At 47.8% G+C, this 15,729-nt stretch overlaps 1 protein-coding gene and 1 long non-coding RNA gene across 5 annotated transcripts in view; one reads left to right on the top strand and one right to left on the bottom strand.

Annotated features, from left to right (window-relative positions):
* Tmprss2 (transmembrane serine protease 2) overlaps window positions 1-11,742 on the top strand; it is a 39,518-nt gene extending 27,776 nt beyond the window's left edge. For 2 of the 4 annotated variants that reach the window (XM_008768547.4, XM_008768548.4), the window contains exons 7-13: window positions 364-474; window positions 4,486-4,529; window positions 6,052-6,220; window positions 6,937-7,112; window positions 7,570-7,665; window positions 8,341-8,483; window positions 8,910-11,731. In XM_008768547.4, the coding sequence (XP_008766769.1) occupies window positions 364-474; window positions 4,486-4,529; window positions 6,052-6,220; window positions 6,937-7,112; window positions 7,570-7,665; window positions 8,341-8,483; window positions 8,910-9,344 (1,174 nt within the window). In that variant the 3' untranslated portion in view covers window positions 9,345-11,731. Of the gene's footprint in view, window positions 1-363; window positions 475-4,485; window positions 4,530-6,051; window positions 6,221-6,936; window positions 7,113-7,569; window positions 7,666-8,340; window positions 8,484-8,909 lie in introns of all 4 variants that reach the window. The other 2 variants (NM_130424.3, XM_063270250.1) reach the window with 2 other exon arrangements.
* Window positions 9,740-12,853, bottom strand: LOC134480979 (uncharacterized). Its single transcript, XR_010056081.1, has 2 exons — window positions 11,383-12,853; window positions 9,740-10,257 (listed from the first exon to the last, which is right to left on the bottom strand). It is a non-coding gene; the product is annotated as an uncharacterized LOC134480979 (long non-coding RNA).
* Between the last annotated feature and the right edge of the window lie 2,876 nt (window positions 12,854-15,729).

Below are 15,729 nucleotides of genomic sequence, written 5' to 3'. Positions count from 1 at the left end.
TCAGAGTTTTTAGGTACACAGTGAACCAGAACCAGTGGAAACTTTGTAACAAGGCAGACTAACATCTGTACATTTTATTAGACGGTGTGTAATCAGGCATCCTTAGCATCCTGTTTTCCTAGCTCACCCTGGGTCTGAAACACGACTTATGGGAGACTCTAAACTTATAAGGTTTCTGGATTAGACAATGGTTTTCACACAGCATGGCTGAATTTGAACTTGGGTTTTGTTTCCTAGAGTGTTCAGGTGTCCCTTCTATTGCAACCGTCATCAAAGGGTGGCTTTGTGATTCAGAGTGTGCTCTGTGAATTGATATGCCTGACACATTATTTTCAGTAAGATTGTCCTGTTTTTTTTTTCCAGGAACAGCTTTTATTCTAGCCAAGGGATACCAGACCAGAGCGGGGCAACGAGCTTTATGAAGCTGAATGTGAGCGCAGGCAACGTCGACCTCTATAAAAAACTCTACCACAGGTATGGAGGGCTCCTCTGATTTGCAGAATTTGAGAATGATGAGGAGATCCCATAGACAATGCCTTCCTGAGCTGATTTTCCTAGACTATGCTCTAGGTGGAGTTAGGAGGTCAGCTTCATACTGCTGGAGGTTAGAAACAGGACTTGCAGTGATCTTGACTTCATTCTTACCAACTTCTGGGACTTACAAGATACTTTGCCTTTTTGGTTTCAATCTCTACTGTCTGGCCCGCTGTTAGCAATGGCTTTCGCTATTGTTTGGTTGGCTGGTTTTTATTCTCCAGACACTGGAAGGTATGGTTACTGTGCTAGGGTATATGCTGTTTGGCTGTTAGCTACTGTAACAAAATACCTGAAGCAGACCGCTTTATAAAGAAAAGGATTTTGTTTTTGTTTTTATTGTATTGTCTTACGCTTTTAGAAAGAAGATCCATTTGACATGGCATGACTCTAGCAGGGTCCCAGGGCCACATCTCAGCATGCCAGGAATGTTAAGCCCCGAGTGGCCTCTCTCCTTGTCCTTATGCCACCAGGACTCTGTCACAGAGATTCTTCCATTCAATGACTTAATTTCACAAAGCCCCACCTTTGAGCATCACCATGTTTCTGCTCTTAGTACCATGACCCTGGGGCTTATTTTCCACCCTAACCTCAGAGGGACAAAGTGTATGACACTGTAGCATTGGGCACCAGGAATTCAAGAGACTTTCTGGCCCTTGGTTCCAACCCATGACTGTCAGTGAGAGGATGCCATGGGGTAACACTTGGGGCTCTGGTGCGATATGGCTAGTTCAATAAAAACTTGCTGTACCCAGGCCACAGGTAATAGGTGTAATGCCTGAGCCATTGCGAGCTTGGAGGGGGTCATGGGCAACCATCCTTTGTGCGTGAGTAGACATGACTTTAGGCTCTTTTCCAATGGTTTTGATACTGGGGACCCATGATGTCTTCTTTGCATAGAGATTTCTTCCTCCAGGGCCACACGCTCTTCTCCAGGTGGCTCAGCTGCCTCTAGGGCCAGCTGTCAGGTACTACATATCAGGGCTGGAGAACTAATCATTCACTCCACATCTCTACTGAGCGGCTTGCCTTCCTGGTGGCCACCAACCAGGATGTCCCGCTGTAGCCTGGCTGTCCCCCTGAGAATGTGGCAGGGCTGGCCTTGCTGGAGAGCAGTGCCCTGCCAGATGTTCACCCAGACAGCAGGGCTTAGCACAGGAGGCAGGGTGCTTTTTGTGAGTCAAGTAGTTCTTTGTCTTCCACAAGGACTCAGGCCTAGAAGAGTCAGCAGGTATAGAAGGGAGGAAAGGGGAGGTGCAGGCTTCTGGTGCAGAAGAGAGCACAGCAGAAAGAGGTAGGCTTAGGCCAGTGTAGGTGAGGGCCTTCACAACTCCAAGGTGCTGACAGGAAAGTTATTGTCTAGCATTGGGCTTCTTAAAGTTGTGACCCTTTTCCACCCAAGAAAATTTTATGTGACCCCAGGTATATGGGATCATAAGATAGGTATACAAATGTAATGTTTACTGGTAATAAGTCATCGAGAAATTTATCTCCATACAATTCCTGTTGCATGTATGTATGTATGTATGTATGTATGTATGTACATGTGTGTATGTGTGCCTGTATGATTTAAAGATGGAAGCAAATTTGCATACTAAAATACATGAGATAAATGCGTGTGTGTAGCACAATCTACTTACATACACAGGAGTCCCTGCATCCTGCCATTGAATCTGAATACTTTGTACACAGAAATGAGGCATTACAGTAACATCCTGCAGCTTGTTACACACACAACTCTAGAACGGCCAGTGAGGCATTCGCAGAGGGATTCATTGGTGAACATGGCCTGACCGTGTACTCAGTACGAAGTGCCCATGGTGTGTGTTCAGAGCCAAGGCTTTCATGGAGTCGTATGGTGCAGAAGTACCCTCTTTCCAGTGCTCCCTTCTTGAGGCTTCCTACCTGGTACCTGGGTGGAAGTTCCTTATTTGGGGGTCTGGAAAGGGCCCCATTTGATGTGTGCTTGGGTGACAGGCTGGTGCGTGTGAAGCTCTATCTGTCCAAGTGACCTGATGGGACTGATGTTTGGGAAATCAATTGCTCCCCACAGAACCACAGCTGGTAGCTGATGCCGTCAGGACATGCTGTGGCCTCTTCAGCACACCAGGGACAGTGTCTATAGGACAGAATGCACTGATTTTTTTTCTCCTGCACAATGTGAGAAATTGACTCCCAACTTGAGTGACTTTTTTTTTTTCTGTCCCTAGCAAAGTGCTGGTTATATTGTGATCTGTGGCTTACATGTAAACCATCTGGGGAAATTAGAAGTTTCTAGACAACTTCCTGATGACACTACTGGATAGCTGCTCATTTGTTTGTAACAGGGTCTTGCTGTGTAGCCCAGGCGGGCTCTGAACTGGTGATCCTCCTGCCTCAAACTCTCTAGCACTGAAATTTCCAGTGTTTGCCATGACACCTAAACTAGGGAATAATTTTAAATTATACAAGGACAGAAGTAAAAACTGACTTGTCCTCTCCCTCAAGCCACGATCCTAGTGGGTGCCAAAAGTTGGACATTTCTTGTCTGAAATGTTGGAGGTAGAAAGAATTTCAGAGTTCAGATTTTTCGATTTAACTTTTTATTGATTCTTTGTGAATTTCACATCATGCACCCTAATTCCACTCATCTCTCCATTCCTTTATACCCACCCTTGAAACTTCCCCCTACCAAAAGAAAAAAAGATCTCATTGTGGAAGCTGTAGTGTGTCACCATGTGTCCCACAGTATACCCTTTTGTCCACACTTCTTTACTTGCAAATATTCATTTTCAAGTCATCTGGCTTCTGCTACACTATGAATACTAGATCCTTACCAGGACTCTTCTCAGATATACTGTTGTTGTCAAGGAGATCCCACAGTTTTGGTTCTATAGGACTGGTTCCTTCATGGACTCCAGCAGCTCATTGATAGGGGTAGATGTTGGAGTGGGCCAACTTAAAGCCCTAGATCTGGATTTGTATAGTAGCTGAGTTGGTCAGCCAACCAGCTCTCCTGCACTCACACCACCAGGATGGGTTCTCCAGCACTGTCCCAGCCAGCTCACCCAGTTCCACAGCTGGCAAGGGGCAGAGCCAGCTCTCCTACTCTCATGCCCTTGGGACCAGCTCACCCATGCCCACACCAGCAGGGCCAGTTCTATTTTTTTGATGCAGGCAGGATGCAGGGTTCTTTCTCCAGAATGCTATGGCCAATGAGGGGCAGGACCAGCTCTCCTGCCTGCAGATGGCAAGGGACAAGGAGTTGGGAAATGGCATCTCTCCCTCACCCACCCACAGCACAGCTGACAAGTTGTGAGTCAGCTTTCTTACACTTGCATCCTTGGGGCCAGCTCACCTGTGCCCCTGCAGAGTTTAGATTTTTAAAATATTCATGTCTGAGATATCTTGGGGTTAGGAATCAAATCTAAGGACAGAATTCATTTATTTCATGTATTCCCCTACTTATTAAAATTTATTTAGTCTGAGTATGTGGTACACATGCAGAGGTCAGAGGAATCAGTCCTTTCTATGTGGGTCTCAGGGATTAAACTCAGACTTTCCGACTTGGAAGCAAGTACCCACTGAGCCATCTCTCTGGCTCTTGTGTGCACCTTATGTGCATAAACTAAGGTCATTGCATTCTATCGTGAGTATGGTTGGACTGTGACACTTCACATGTGCTTAGGTGTGAAATTTCCCTTTTGTGGTATTGAATAGGGGGCCTCCAAAAGTTTTAAGATTTTGACGCATTGCAGATCGGGGATCAACTTGGGTTGCCATCTCGTTCTACCTGTTGAGAAGAGGCAGAGAGTTGGACTCGTCTGAGTCTGGTGGCGGAATCCATTCCTTGCCACTGAGGTCTAGTCCTATCAGTAGGGTCACTAGTAGTGGACAGGAGGCAACACCAGGAGAAGACACCAGCGCCCTCCCTCCCTGCCTATGGTAACCAGAGTCCCATCTTCTTTCTAGTGACTCGTGCTCATCCCGCATGGTGGTTTCTTTGCGCTGTATAGGTGAGTGAGTACTTCCCAATGGTGCTTTCGTATGCTTCCGAGTAGGATCCCCTCTGTGGTTTTGGAAAGATGTCCCTGGGTCTTGGGATATGTGAGGGGAGGCCTCCAGGAACGAGCGAGGATGTGCCTGGAGGCCTCTTGCTTACACTAGGATCTCTATGTAATCCTGCTGTGTTGGAATGTTGCTGGGCTGTAGTGTCTACTGAGGGTAGGTGATGGTTGGACACTGACAGGCCTTGTTTTTAGGTGCCATCATAAGTACGGGGGCCTTAGTGGATCCTTCTCCGTAAAGCAGAAGGATAGTTAGCCAGTTGTGTGTGAACCTGAAGCCTCACATCAGTGACCTGACCTAGGCCAAAGCCAGGGCATTGTCATCCAGCCTTCCACTGGACACAGTTTCCCAAGGAAAGTGTGACATCTAGCACGCCTGCATGCTTTCTACCTTCTCTCAGGAGCTTGCATGGTGGCTAACTGGGGTCTCTCTGTGTCTGTCTGTCTGTCTGTCTGTCTGTCTGTCTGTCTCTCTCTCTCTCTCTCTCTCTGTGTGTGTGTGTGTGTGTGTGTGTGTGTGTGTGTGTGTGTGTGAATGTGCATGTGCACGAATTACTCATCGACCCCCACACTAGGTAGATATAGATGTCCAACCTTGGCCTGGGACTTGAGGCCTACTTGAGGCAAAGGAGCTCTGAATCTCCTTAAGGTCATCTTGTTGCCCAGCCAGGAGAGCACTGCTGTTAGCCCTCTGTCCACATGTGCTTCACAGGTACTCAGTCACTGACAGAGGTGCAGGTAGTGCTTAGAGGATGCTTCTACAAGTCTTGCCCCATACTGTGCTGAGATGTACCAGGCCTGCTCAGCTAGTACCCTGACACCAGCCTGGGAACCTTTCAGCACATCAGGAAGTTCCTAACCTCTACCTACTTCTAGTATTATCTTGGCTTCTTTCAACAGAGAGCTCGACCCACAGTTTCGAAGTTTCTAGAGCTCCCTCTTCAGACCAGCAGGGACTTTTCACCCTGAAGTAGATCTCATCCCTGCTCAGCAAAGAACCTCTGTGTCATTTCCTGGGGGACTTGGCCTTCATCTACCCTGATTGCCCCTCATTTACCAAACCCTCCCTTGCCTCCTCACTCACTCTCAGCCTTATCTACTTCCCTCCTGTTTGCTCAGAACTCCGGGTGTTGGGGTGCTGTGTGTTAGTCTCCCTGAGGAGACTGTTACCCAGGGCTTTCCTAACCCTGCCAGAAACCTGATGGAACCAGGTAGCAATAAGAATTAGCCTGTGCCCCAACCAGGGAAGGAGTGGCCCCTTGAGGACCTGGGAGAGCATCTCCTTGTCACTTGCTTATTCAGACTCCTAATAATAGGGAAACAGAGACAGCAGTAATCTCCTTCCAATGACCCCACTGCCTGGTGAGGCCAGGGAAAGGCAGCTGGGTGGAATCCATATGATTGGCTTTGTGCTGGCCCTGGTGTCTTCTGCTCTGTTGACTGACATCTGACATGTGTTTGTCACCCTCAGAATGCGGGGTTCGCTCAGTAAGACGTCAGAGCAGGATTGTGGGTGGGTCGACCGCCTCACCAGGAGACTGGCCCTGGCAGGTCAGCCTGCACGTCCAAGGTATCCATGTCTGCGGAGGCTCCATCATCACCCCCGAGTGGATTGTGACAGCCGCCCACTGTGTGGAAGAGTATGCCTTCATTCCGTGAAGTCTGGGGTAGTAGAGTGGGGTCACATGGCCCAGACATTTGGGGTTGGAATATGGCTCTTCTACCATGTGACCCACACCAAGCAGTGTGGAAGCTCCGATGCCTGTTGGGGTGACAGTGCTGTTTTAGATGTCTCAATGTCTCTTTGCCTGTTGCTACCACACAGGAATACCCTCCTTTTCTTCCTCCCAGGCACTGCTGGGAAGTTAGGGAAGCTATCTCTCCTGGGAGTCTACCTTCCTCCCTCATACATCCCAGATTCTGAGGTTCCTCTGGTAGTTGAAGCTAAAAGTTAAAAACAAAAACAAAAACAAAACAACAACAACAAAACAGATGAAAGAAAAGCATGGCCACTCCAAGTATGTCCGTATTTATTAAGCACCTCCTGTGTCAGTAAATGCTCTGGCATATAAAGATTAGTGAGACCCAGTCCTGTCAGAATGTGATTTCAAGTACTACAGAAAGGTGCGGCTCTATCGTGATCTGGTGCAGAAGATGGGAGAAGGAACAGAATCCTTGGGGAGCCATTCAGCTGTGGGGTGCTGAGAGGGAAGTGAGAAGCTCCCTGCCCCAGCCTCACTCTGTGGCTTAGGTTGTCATCTTACCCCAGGACTCAGCATGTGTGTTTAAAAGACTGTGAAGGGAACACCTCATATCTGTGGTCCTGAGTTTCCGTGTCTGTCCTTCTGTCTCTCAGACCCCTCAGCAGCCCTAGGTACTGGACGGCATTTGCGGGAATTTTGAAACAGTCTCTCATGTTCTATGGAAGTAGACACCAGGTAGAAAAAGTGATTTCCCATCCAAATTACGACTCTAAGACCAAGAATAATGACATTGCTCTCATGAAGCTGCAGACACCCTTGGCTTTTAATGGTATGTGAGATTCAGCCCACTAGAGGGCAGTAGCATCCCCGGGTTGTGTGGGTCAGAGCTGGCTTCAAACAACACTTAGTGTCCCTGTGGATTCTCTTCAGCTGAGGTCATCTGGTTGATAATTTGTAAAGATTACTGGTTTTAAAAATGTTTAATTTTTAACTTAACTTTTAAATTTATTTTTATTTTATTATATTTATATTATTTTATTATTTTAATTAATTTTTAAAATTTAGTTTATGTGTACGGGTGTTTTGCCTACAAGTATGTCTGTGTACCACTTCTGTGCCTGGTGCCCATAGAGGCCAGAAGAGGGTGTCAAATTCCCTGGGACAGTTGTGAGCCAGCATGTGAGTGTTGGGAATCAAACATAGGTCCTCTGGAAGAGCAGCCAGTGCTACTGAGCTCTCTCTCTCAGGACAACTGATAAACTCACGTTTTGCTCCTCTTTACACAGATGTAGTGAAGCCAGTGTGTCTGCCGAACCCAGGCATGATGCTGGACCTAGCCCAGGAGTGCTGGATTTCAGGGTGGGGGGCCACCTATGAGAAAGGTAAGACTTTGGGTCGCCCAGGATGGGACATTGATTTCCACAGTGGGACCTCTTCATTTGAATCCCAGCTCGGTTATTCGGTGGCTTTTGGCTTTGGACAGTTTACATGTGCTATGTACCTTGCTTTTCCCATTCGATTAAACAAAAACCATCAAATTAGCCCTACCTAGCAACATAGGAAGAGGGCTTGGTATTTGGATGGACTGAGGGAGTATACTAGTTACTTTCTCATTCCTGTGACAAAATTCTTGACAAAAGTAACTCAAGGGAGTTACTTAACTGAAGGGAAGAAGGACTTATTGTCCACAGTTTGAAGGTGACGTCCATCATTGTAGGGAAGGCATGGTATCAAGAGCACAAGATGGCGGGTCACATCAATATATTCAGGATTCAGAAAGAAAGATGGATGCTAATAGTCAGACCACTTTCTCCTGCTTCTTCAGTCTAGGACCCAGCTATATTGAGAGCCTTTTCCCTCCTTGATGTACCCACTCTAGAAATTCCCTCATAGACATGCTCAGAGGTTTGTCTCCTAGGTGATTCTAGATGCCATCCATCAATGTTAACTATTACAGGGAGGGAGGAGGGGAGAGAGGTATGCGGTCATCTGCATGGAGTATGGGCCTCTTGAGGAAGATGTCCACAAGAGCTGCTGGCTGATGCCTCTGTTGTTAGGGAAGACCTCAGATGTGCTGAATGCTGCCATGGTACCCTTGATCGAGCCCTCCAAATGTAATAGCAAATACATATACAACAACTTAATCACACCAGCCATGATCTGCGCCGGGTTCCTCCAGGGCTCTGTCGACTCTTGTCAGGTAATTGTGAGTTTTTATTGAACCTTTGAATGTGCAGTTCCCACTGAGCCCCTGTGAGAGAGACATGAGCCTGGGATCAGAGATACCTCCTAGGGACCCAGAACCAGCTGGGAGCAGCTGTGGGGAGGGACGTGGCCAGTAGCAGCATTTATACCTCTGGCAGAAACTAGTGCTGTGCACACTCTGGTCTCCAGAGAAGTTTTAGCTTGGCACAAGTGTTGGTGTGGTTGAACTGTGTTCTGCCATGCATTTGCTAACTGCAGTTGGCACAGACCAATGGCATCTTTTGGATTATGTCACTGTGACCACTGCTTCCTGCAGGGGAGACAGATCCACACCCTCTCTCATACCTGGAGACTCTGTGTCCTCTCTGCATGTGTGTTTTGGTGTGCCCTTTTCTTCTCAGTAACTTGCTGTGTTCCCCAGGGAGACAGTGGAGGGCCCCTGGTTACTTTGAAGAATGAAATCTGGTGGCTGATTGGGGACACGAGCTGGGGCTCGGGCTGTGCCAAGGCATACAGACCTGGAGTATACGGGAATGTGACAGTATTTACAGATTGGATCTACCAGCAAATGAGGGTAATTTCCTTGATTCCTGGACTGTCCATGGACTGTCCATGGACTTGTGAGCTCAAGTCACAGGTCCGGGAGGAGTGCACATTGTCAGAAAGTGGACACTTTCATGGTCTAGACTTCTCCTGGGTCACCTTTCACTCCCCTGTTCCAGGTCTCCCCATCCCTATGATTTCCCAATTCCTCTCTACACCCACTCCAGGCCTATGGTGCCTGTATACTTGGCGGGAGGCACTGTCAACCTCACTGGCCTTCCTGCTATCGTTGATGGCAGAGCCAGACTCATAGAACCCCCTTGGCTCCCCATTTTAGTGCAGGATCAGCAGAGCCAGGCGCCTACCCAGCCTTCACCCATTCACACACTTGGGTGATAGAATAGTCAGAACGGTACTCTTCCTCAGAGTGGTCTCATGAGGGGCGTTATGTTCATGTTCAGAGGGAGAGGAGTGGCTAGAGATCTCAAGTCCCCAACGTGGCTCCAGGGGAGGTTGCACAGCCAGGAAGAAGTTCAAGAGTTCCTGTAGCCTACCTTCCTGGCTCATCAATACAATCTGTTGGGTCTCCAGCTCCTTCCATTCCAGGGATCAAAATGATGGTCTGCTTAGGCATGGACTCATAGGAGGGTTCCTAGAGAAAGAGCATATCTCCTAGTATCTGCCTGATAAAGAAGAAATGGGACCAAGGCATTTTCGTGAAGCCTGATCATGTCAATCCAAGTGCTCCTGAGTTCACAGTGTCACATCTCTTGAGGGGAAGTCCTCCTGGCAAAAGAAGATGTGGGAACAGACAAACCAGACTATGCTGGGGGGCACAAAGAGGAGACTAGAGGGAGGGGCAGTATGGAGGGCACTGACCAGCAGATATATTTAAGCCTGAAGGCCACTCAGCATGGCCTTGAGGAAAGAGAGTGCTGAGTGAGAGGGGTACCACAGGTAAGAATGGAGGACCTCTCCAGGTAGAGAGTAGCTGGAACCAAGTGAGGCTTCTGGGCAGAGGCACATGTGCTTCCTGCACCTGTAGCCTGAGCTTGACCTGCAGAAGTCTCTGAGGCCTGAGTCAGACTCGGATTCTCAGATCATCAGGGGAAAAAGACAGCTTTGTCTGTCTTAGGAGAGTAACCTCGTCTCTTCTTCCTGTTGGCACAGGCGAACAGCTAATCCACGTGGCTTTGTCCCCGACTTCCTTTGTCTTCAACAACCTTCTGCAAGAAAACCAAGGGGCGGATTTTCAACTTCCTGTGCACAATGTACCTTTTGAGATGATTCAAAGGGCCTTTCACTTTTATTAAACAGTGACTTATCTGACTGTGCTCCCTGGTCCTGTGAGGGCTTCAGTGCCCCACCCTCCAGGCTACTTCAGCAGCTCCTACCAGAAAGGATGACCAGATCCTGTTGGGTTTGGGCACATAGGGCCAAATACAGAAGAAGGTGGCACTCTCATGTTGAGACTTCTTTTTGGCTTATGCTCAGGCCTCTTTTGGATGAGTAAGGACTATGACCTCTGAGTAGTCTGATGACCTGAGAAGAGTAGGGAAGCCAGGCAGGGCCTTGGGCCAAGGTACAGGTACAGAGAGAGAAAGAGAGAGAGAGAGAGAGAGAGAGAGAGAGAGAGAGAGAGAGAGAGAGAGAGAGAGAGAGAACACTACCCATTGCCTGTGGCCTAGCTCTGCTGTGTAGTTTTGGGCTGGTCATACTATAATGACTTCATGAACAACAGCCCAGGAGTAAAGGACTTATTCTCCTGCATGTTGACATGACAGTCATTTCCAAGGTTGATGGAACCTTTGCCAGGCTGAGGGCCTAGGCAGGGCCTTCAGAGCAAGAAACTAATGTCTGCATGTCCCTTGGGTGAGCTCTATATGGTATCATTCAGTCTGGTTCTTGGCTCCCCACCGCTATTTCTGTCAGCCTTTCACAGCCTGAAACTTACCTCTTTGGTTTGGCTCCAGGTAAGGCCTGGTACTTGATGGAGCCTGTATAGCTCAGCTAGTCATCTAGAGGCTGAGGTCCATTAGAATCAGGGACTTGTGAATCCAGTCACCTTGCTTCTGGGTTGTGTTTATTCCCTTACTACCTCACTGCACCTGCACACTAGTCTGGATGAATGTCTGTAGTTCACCTGCATTTGGACTGTGTGCTTGTGCCTCAGATATTAGACCTCTTCCAGATGGTTAGGTTGTTCTGTAGACTGACGATGGGATTAGTAGTCCCAAGCTTTGGACAAAGATGAAAAAGAGGAGCTCGTTGTCTTCTATCCTTTTCTGGCCCTGGGTTTATACCAGGAAAGCCATGCCACAATCACCAAATATGAAGTATGAATGTCTTACCTATGGTGAGGCTCTGCCTCCTCCTCTGTGCCTGGCTCTTCAGAAGGCAGTGAATGGGTCACAGCTGGGACTCCGTCTTTGCTGGGGAGGGTCTCCCACCAAGGAAATAGTTGCCACTCCATGTAAAGAGTTCCCTCATGCTTCCTCTGGGAACAACACTCTAGGGACCTTCTTAGATGCCATAAGGTACCTACTTACAAGACTAAATGTACAAGCACCTTGAAGTGTGAGAACATGTTCCCTCCTTAGCTCTCCCTGTCTTTGCTGTTGGTTGGTTATTTCCTGTTTTGTGTCTGTTCTGAGCTGTGAGATTCCACTGTGAAATGTATGAATAAAGTATGTAATTCTGTCCATTGTTCATTGGCTGTGTAGTTGTGCCCCAGGCGCAGGACCAAACTCCAGTTCCTAGTTCGGGAAGGATGTCAGTGCGGCTGCTAGGTTGGAGTGAGATACTGTTAGAGCACTACCCCAGCACTGGCAGGCCCTGTTTGACCTCTGTGCTTGGACATAGTCTTCCAGCAATTCCTGCAAGAGCCTCATCAGCTCCCCAGCATAGCCTCCCTAAGTCAGACTCCAAGAACCACAATTATCACCACTCCATCCCAGCTCCTCCTATGTCTGCCTCACAGCCCCTTGACCCTGAAAAAGAGCAGAGCAGACACTTGGTAAAGCCTATTTATGTCAGCTGACATGTGGAGTCCCTTAGCTCTGGAGACACAGCTCCAGGCTCCCACCTCATCAGGCAACCTGACCTAGACTAAGTCCAGAATTTGTATCCTGTGGTTTCTTCCCAAAGTCCCAGATGATTCATGGTGACAGAGATACAGTGTACACCTCTCTTCCCTGGAGTTAGGACTATGGGCAAAAGGATGGATGCGATCGTCTACATTAGAGCTAAAAGTCACTCTGCTTGGACTTGTTAGCACACATGTGCTTCTGCTGTAACACCACTCTTCCTTCTTATCCTACCTTCCAGCAGGACCTTATATATAAGACCACCAGGATAGCCTCAGACTCTACATAGATAGAAAAGAAAGGAAAGGAAAGAAAGGACAACAAAGGAGATATATACATACATACACAGAGGACTTTGACCTTATCCTTCTACCTCCAGAGTGCTAGAATCAAAGTCATGTATTACCACGCCTGATTTTAAGTGTACTGGGGATTGAAGCCAGAACTTCCTGGGTATTAGGTAAACACTGTACCAACTGGGCTACCTCTCTGTCCCTAAACAGCATATCTAACATACCCTGTAGATTCTTCACCATTGACCCACATCTGTCAGCTTCATGCCTCAGGCTGAACAAACCTTCCCTAACATGTTCCCATTAGCCACTACTGCCTTATGGGGCCGAGGACACATTACAGCTATGCAACACTGTGTTTGGGGCTGTGCAGCAGCAAAATTATGATGAAAATGCAAACATGCAAAAAAGCCAATTTACGGCAGTGAATTGCTGGGAGAAGGACTTACTCAGCGTGTGCTGGAACAGCAAGCAAAATGCTAGCTGCTGGCTGCCGCTCGGGCACGCCCATTCACAGCTACAGGTTCCTGCCTTGGGGTTACTACAATCAAGACATTGGGGACAGTGAAGACTGATGCTGGTTTAATGTGCTTCCATGGGCAAACAAGCTGGGATGCTTCCTCCTTCCATGTTGGAAAATTTCATCTTAGGTGGATTCATAGGTACACAGTGCTGATTTCATTTGAAAGAGTAAGCCAACTGCAACAAGATAAGGAGAACACTGATGTTGTACACAAACATCACTATTAAACAACACTATTCATTTTCTGAGTGTAAATTAACCCAGCCTCTCACTAGAATAAACATCAGCATTGGCAGCTGGGCAAGGAACTGAACCCAGCCTTGAAATGTTCACTGGTTAGCTGAATGTGGGGATGACAGTTTTGCCTGAACTCATGTCTCTGAGGTTCTCCTATGATCCAGATACCTGATTTCAGAACCTTTTTCCATTCTGGCCAAGGTTGTGGTTCCAGAGGCACGCCTGCTGTGCAATTCTGTCCTGTCACCGTGTAAAGACATGACTGTGTAGCGTGACATAACCCAGGCTCACTTGGGTGGGTGCAGTGTTTGACAAGGGCTTTAAAACATCTGTACTTGGAAAGGAGCCTTGAGAACTTCCCTCAGGGGGGCTGCTCGCTCATCCTAAATACATCAGCCTGTGGCGGTGGCACTTGAGACCCAACAAGCTGGAACGCTGAAGCATCCTTTATGGGAACAAGGGACACATCAGTGACAGTTTCCTGGATATGATGAGTATGAGATGAACAAAGCTGGGGTGCTGGCTCATCAGATCGTTTGTCACCTGGTATTGGGTTACACTCATAATGACTTCCCTCCTTGATACCAGGCTTCCTGTGTGGGGCTGCTGGCATGCTGGTGGCAAGAATACGCTCCACTTGAAGAGGATTTATAGAAAGGCTCTCCTCATTGAAAACATCATGTTCACAACACCTCTGAAACAAAGCTTACAGGAATCACCATCTCACATGGGTTGAGCCTCTGAAGCATGACACCCCAGTGTTCAGTCTACTGCAGTCTGTTAATATCTGTCTAGGTCTCCTTTTACTCCTCGTATTACATCAAATGTCCCCACTTCAAAATTCACCAAGGCCCATTCTATAATACTCACCTTCCTAGGTTGAGGGTCCAGGAGAAGAGAAACTACAAATTCTAACATCATGTCAGGCATGTGGTACCTAATGGGTGACAATAGCTTGGCCATGATTGTCATCCTGGAGGCACTGATGAGCTTTGGCCTGAACCTAACCTCTCCTCATGCGCTAATCTCATAGAAGGGGTCCTAGAGCTCCCACTCTGGGTTCTGATCACCACAGGGATAGAGTCTGGACACTTATTCTTTATATCCCAAAAGGACCATCCTCCTGCTCTTTGGGAGAACCATACTCAGCAGGCTACAAAAACTTGTTCCTTTATAGCATAGACTCTCAACTGCCTCTCTCACTCTCTACATATTCAGGGAACCAATGCATCCAGGCAAGGTCCATCTGATGCTTGGGTACCTCTGACTGTTTCTGACCCATCAGAATCTAATGTCCCTATGAGATGGAGCTAAGCTTGGGCATGGAAAACTCCTGAGGCACCAGGCTGGAGGGACACACACTTGAGTCAGAGATGTTTAAACTCCCTGCCCACCATATTCTCCCAGAATCTTCTGTGATAAGAGGCTCTGACACTTCACGCTCCAGCTTATAGTCAGCCTCTTGGAGCTCCAATGACATGGGAATGACAAGTAGTCAGTCAGTCCTGGGGAAGCCTATTGGTGTCATCCAGTTCGGCTTTGGAATTGCACATGGACAGTGGCCATTGTCTTCCTAGCATCCTTGTAAGCATATTATAAAACCTCCCAAAGTCAGTAATGGTAGAGTTTCAAAAGTAAGAAGAAATGTAGCATAGGATCTGTTAGGAGGGCACAGGGTGGCTACTCAACTGCCCAGCTGCCATCTAAGAATGAACTACGCAGCTGGTCTCCTCAAGGAGCAAGGAGCTCTTGAGTAAGGCAGTCCATTTTTCTGGAAGTCTCACTGTGCCCCCATGTCCATTGTGTGTCTTGGAGAATGTCCCTCAGCTCTTTGTTCCTCTCCCTCCCTACTGGAGGCATCTTCTTCTTCCCGATCCTGGCATTTCAGTGCTCCAAAGAACCTCGTGTCAAGGCCTCTATTGGACATGTCCTCAGCTAGTGTTGTGACCTGCACCCAAGGCTTCTTAAACTTGAAGTCAGGAAGTGCTATGTAGATTTGGAGCTGGGTTCTGGGAGAGACAGTCTGAGGGTTAGGCTTATCTATCATCTCCCAGTCATGGAGGGACTCTGCAGCTCTCCTGGAAGGAGGGCATGGTTGCTTAGATGACCTGGTCCTACCCTGGATGTTTCTTCTATTGGTATTCAGCTGGGCATGCAGAACCTCCCACAGTTCTGCTCACACTGAGACGGCTTTGTATTCCTGCAGGCCAGTGCCTATGTACACAAAGCATGTATGTGTTTGATAAGATTGTCTTTCCAAGCTTCTCTTTACTTGATATGGTCCCTAGGAAGTAAACCCTTCTTGGTTCCCAATTGCAAGGGGGTTGGCTTTAGTGACCCATCTTTTTTCCCATTTGCCCTCCACCCTCTGTAGTCCTGTGCAACCCCCTTCCGCCAATTCGAAGTGAGTCAAAGAAAAGTGGTTTATTAAGAAATGCAATAGGCAGCTCCCAACATCATGGCCCATTTGTTCATCAAATACTTGTTCCTGGCAGGGTGCTAAAATGTAGAGGACATGGTGGGTAGGAAGGGTACTCAGCAAAGTGGCTTCTTCTACCC

Source organism: Rattus norvegicus, chromosome 11, assembly GCF_036323735.1.
Source record: "Rattus norvegicus strain BN/NHsdMcwi chromosome 11, GRCr8, whole genome shotgun sequence".
NCBI classification, from domain to species: domain Eukaryota; kingdom Metazoa; phylum Chordata; class Mammalia; order Rodentia; family Muridae; genus Rattus; species Rattus norvegicus.
The sequence above is the reverse complement of the archived record's forward strand: the minus strand, read 5'-3'. Positions and strand labels throughout refer to the sequence as shown.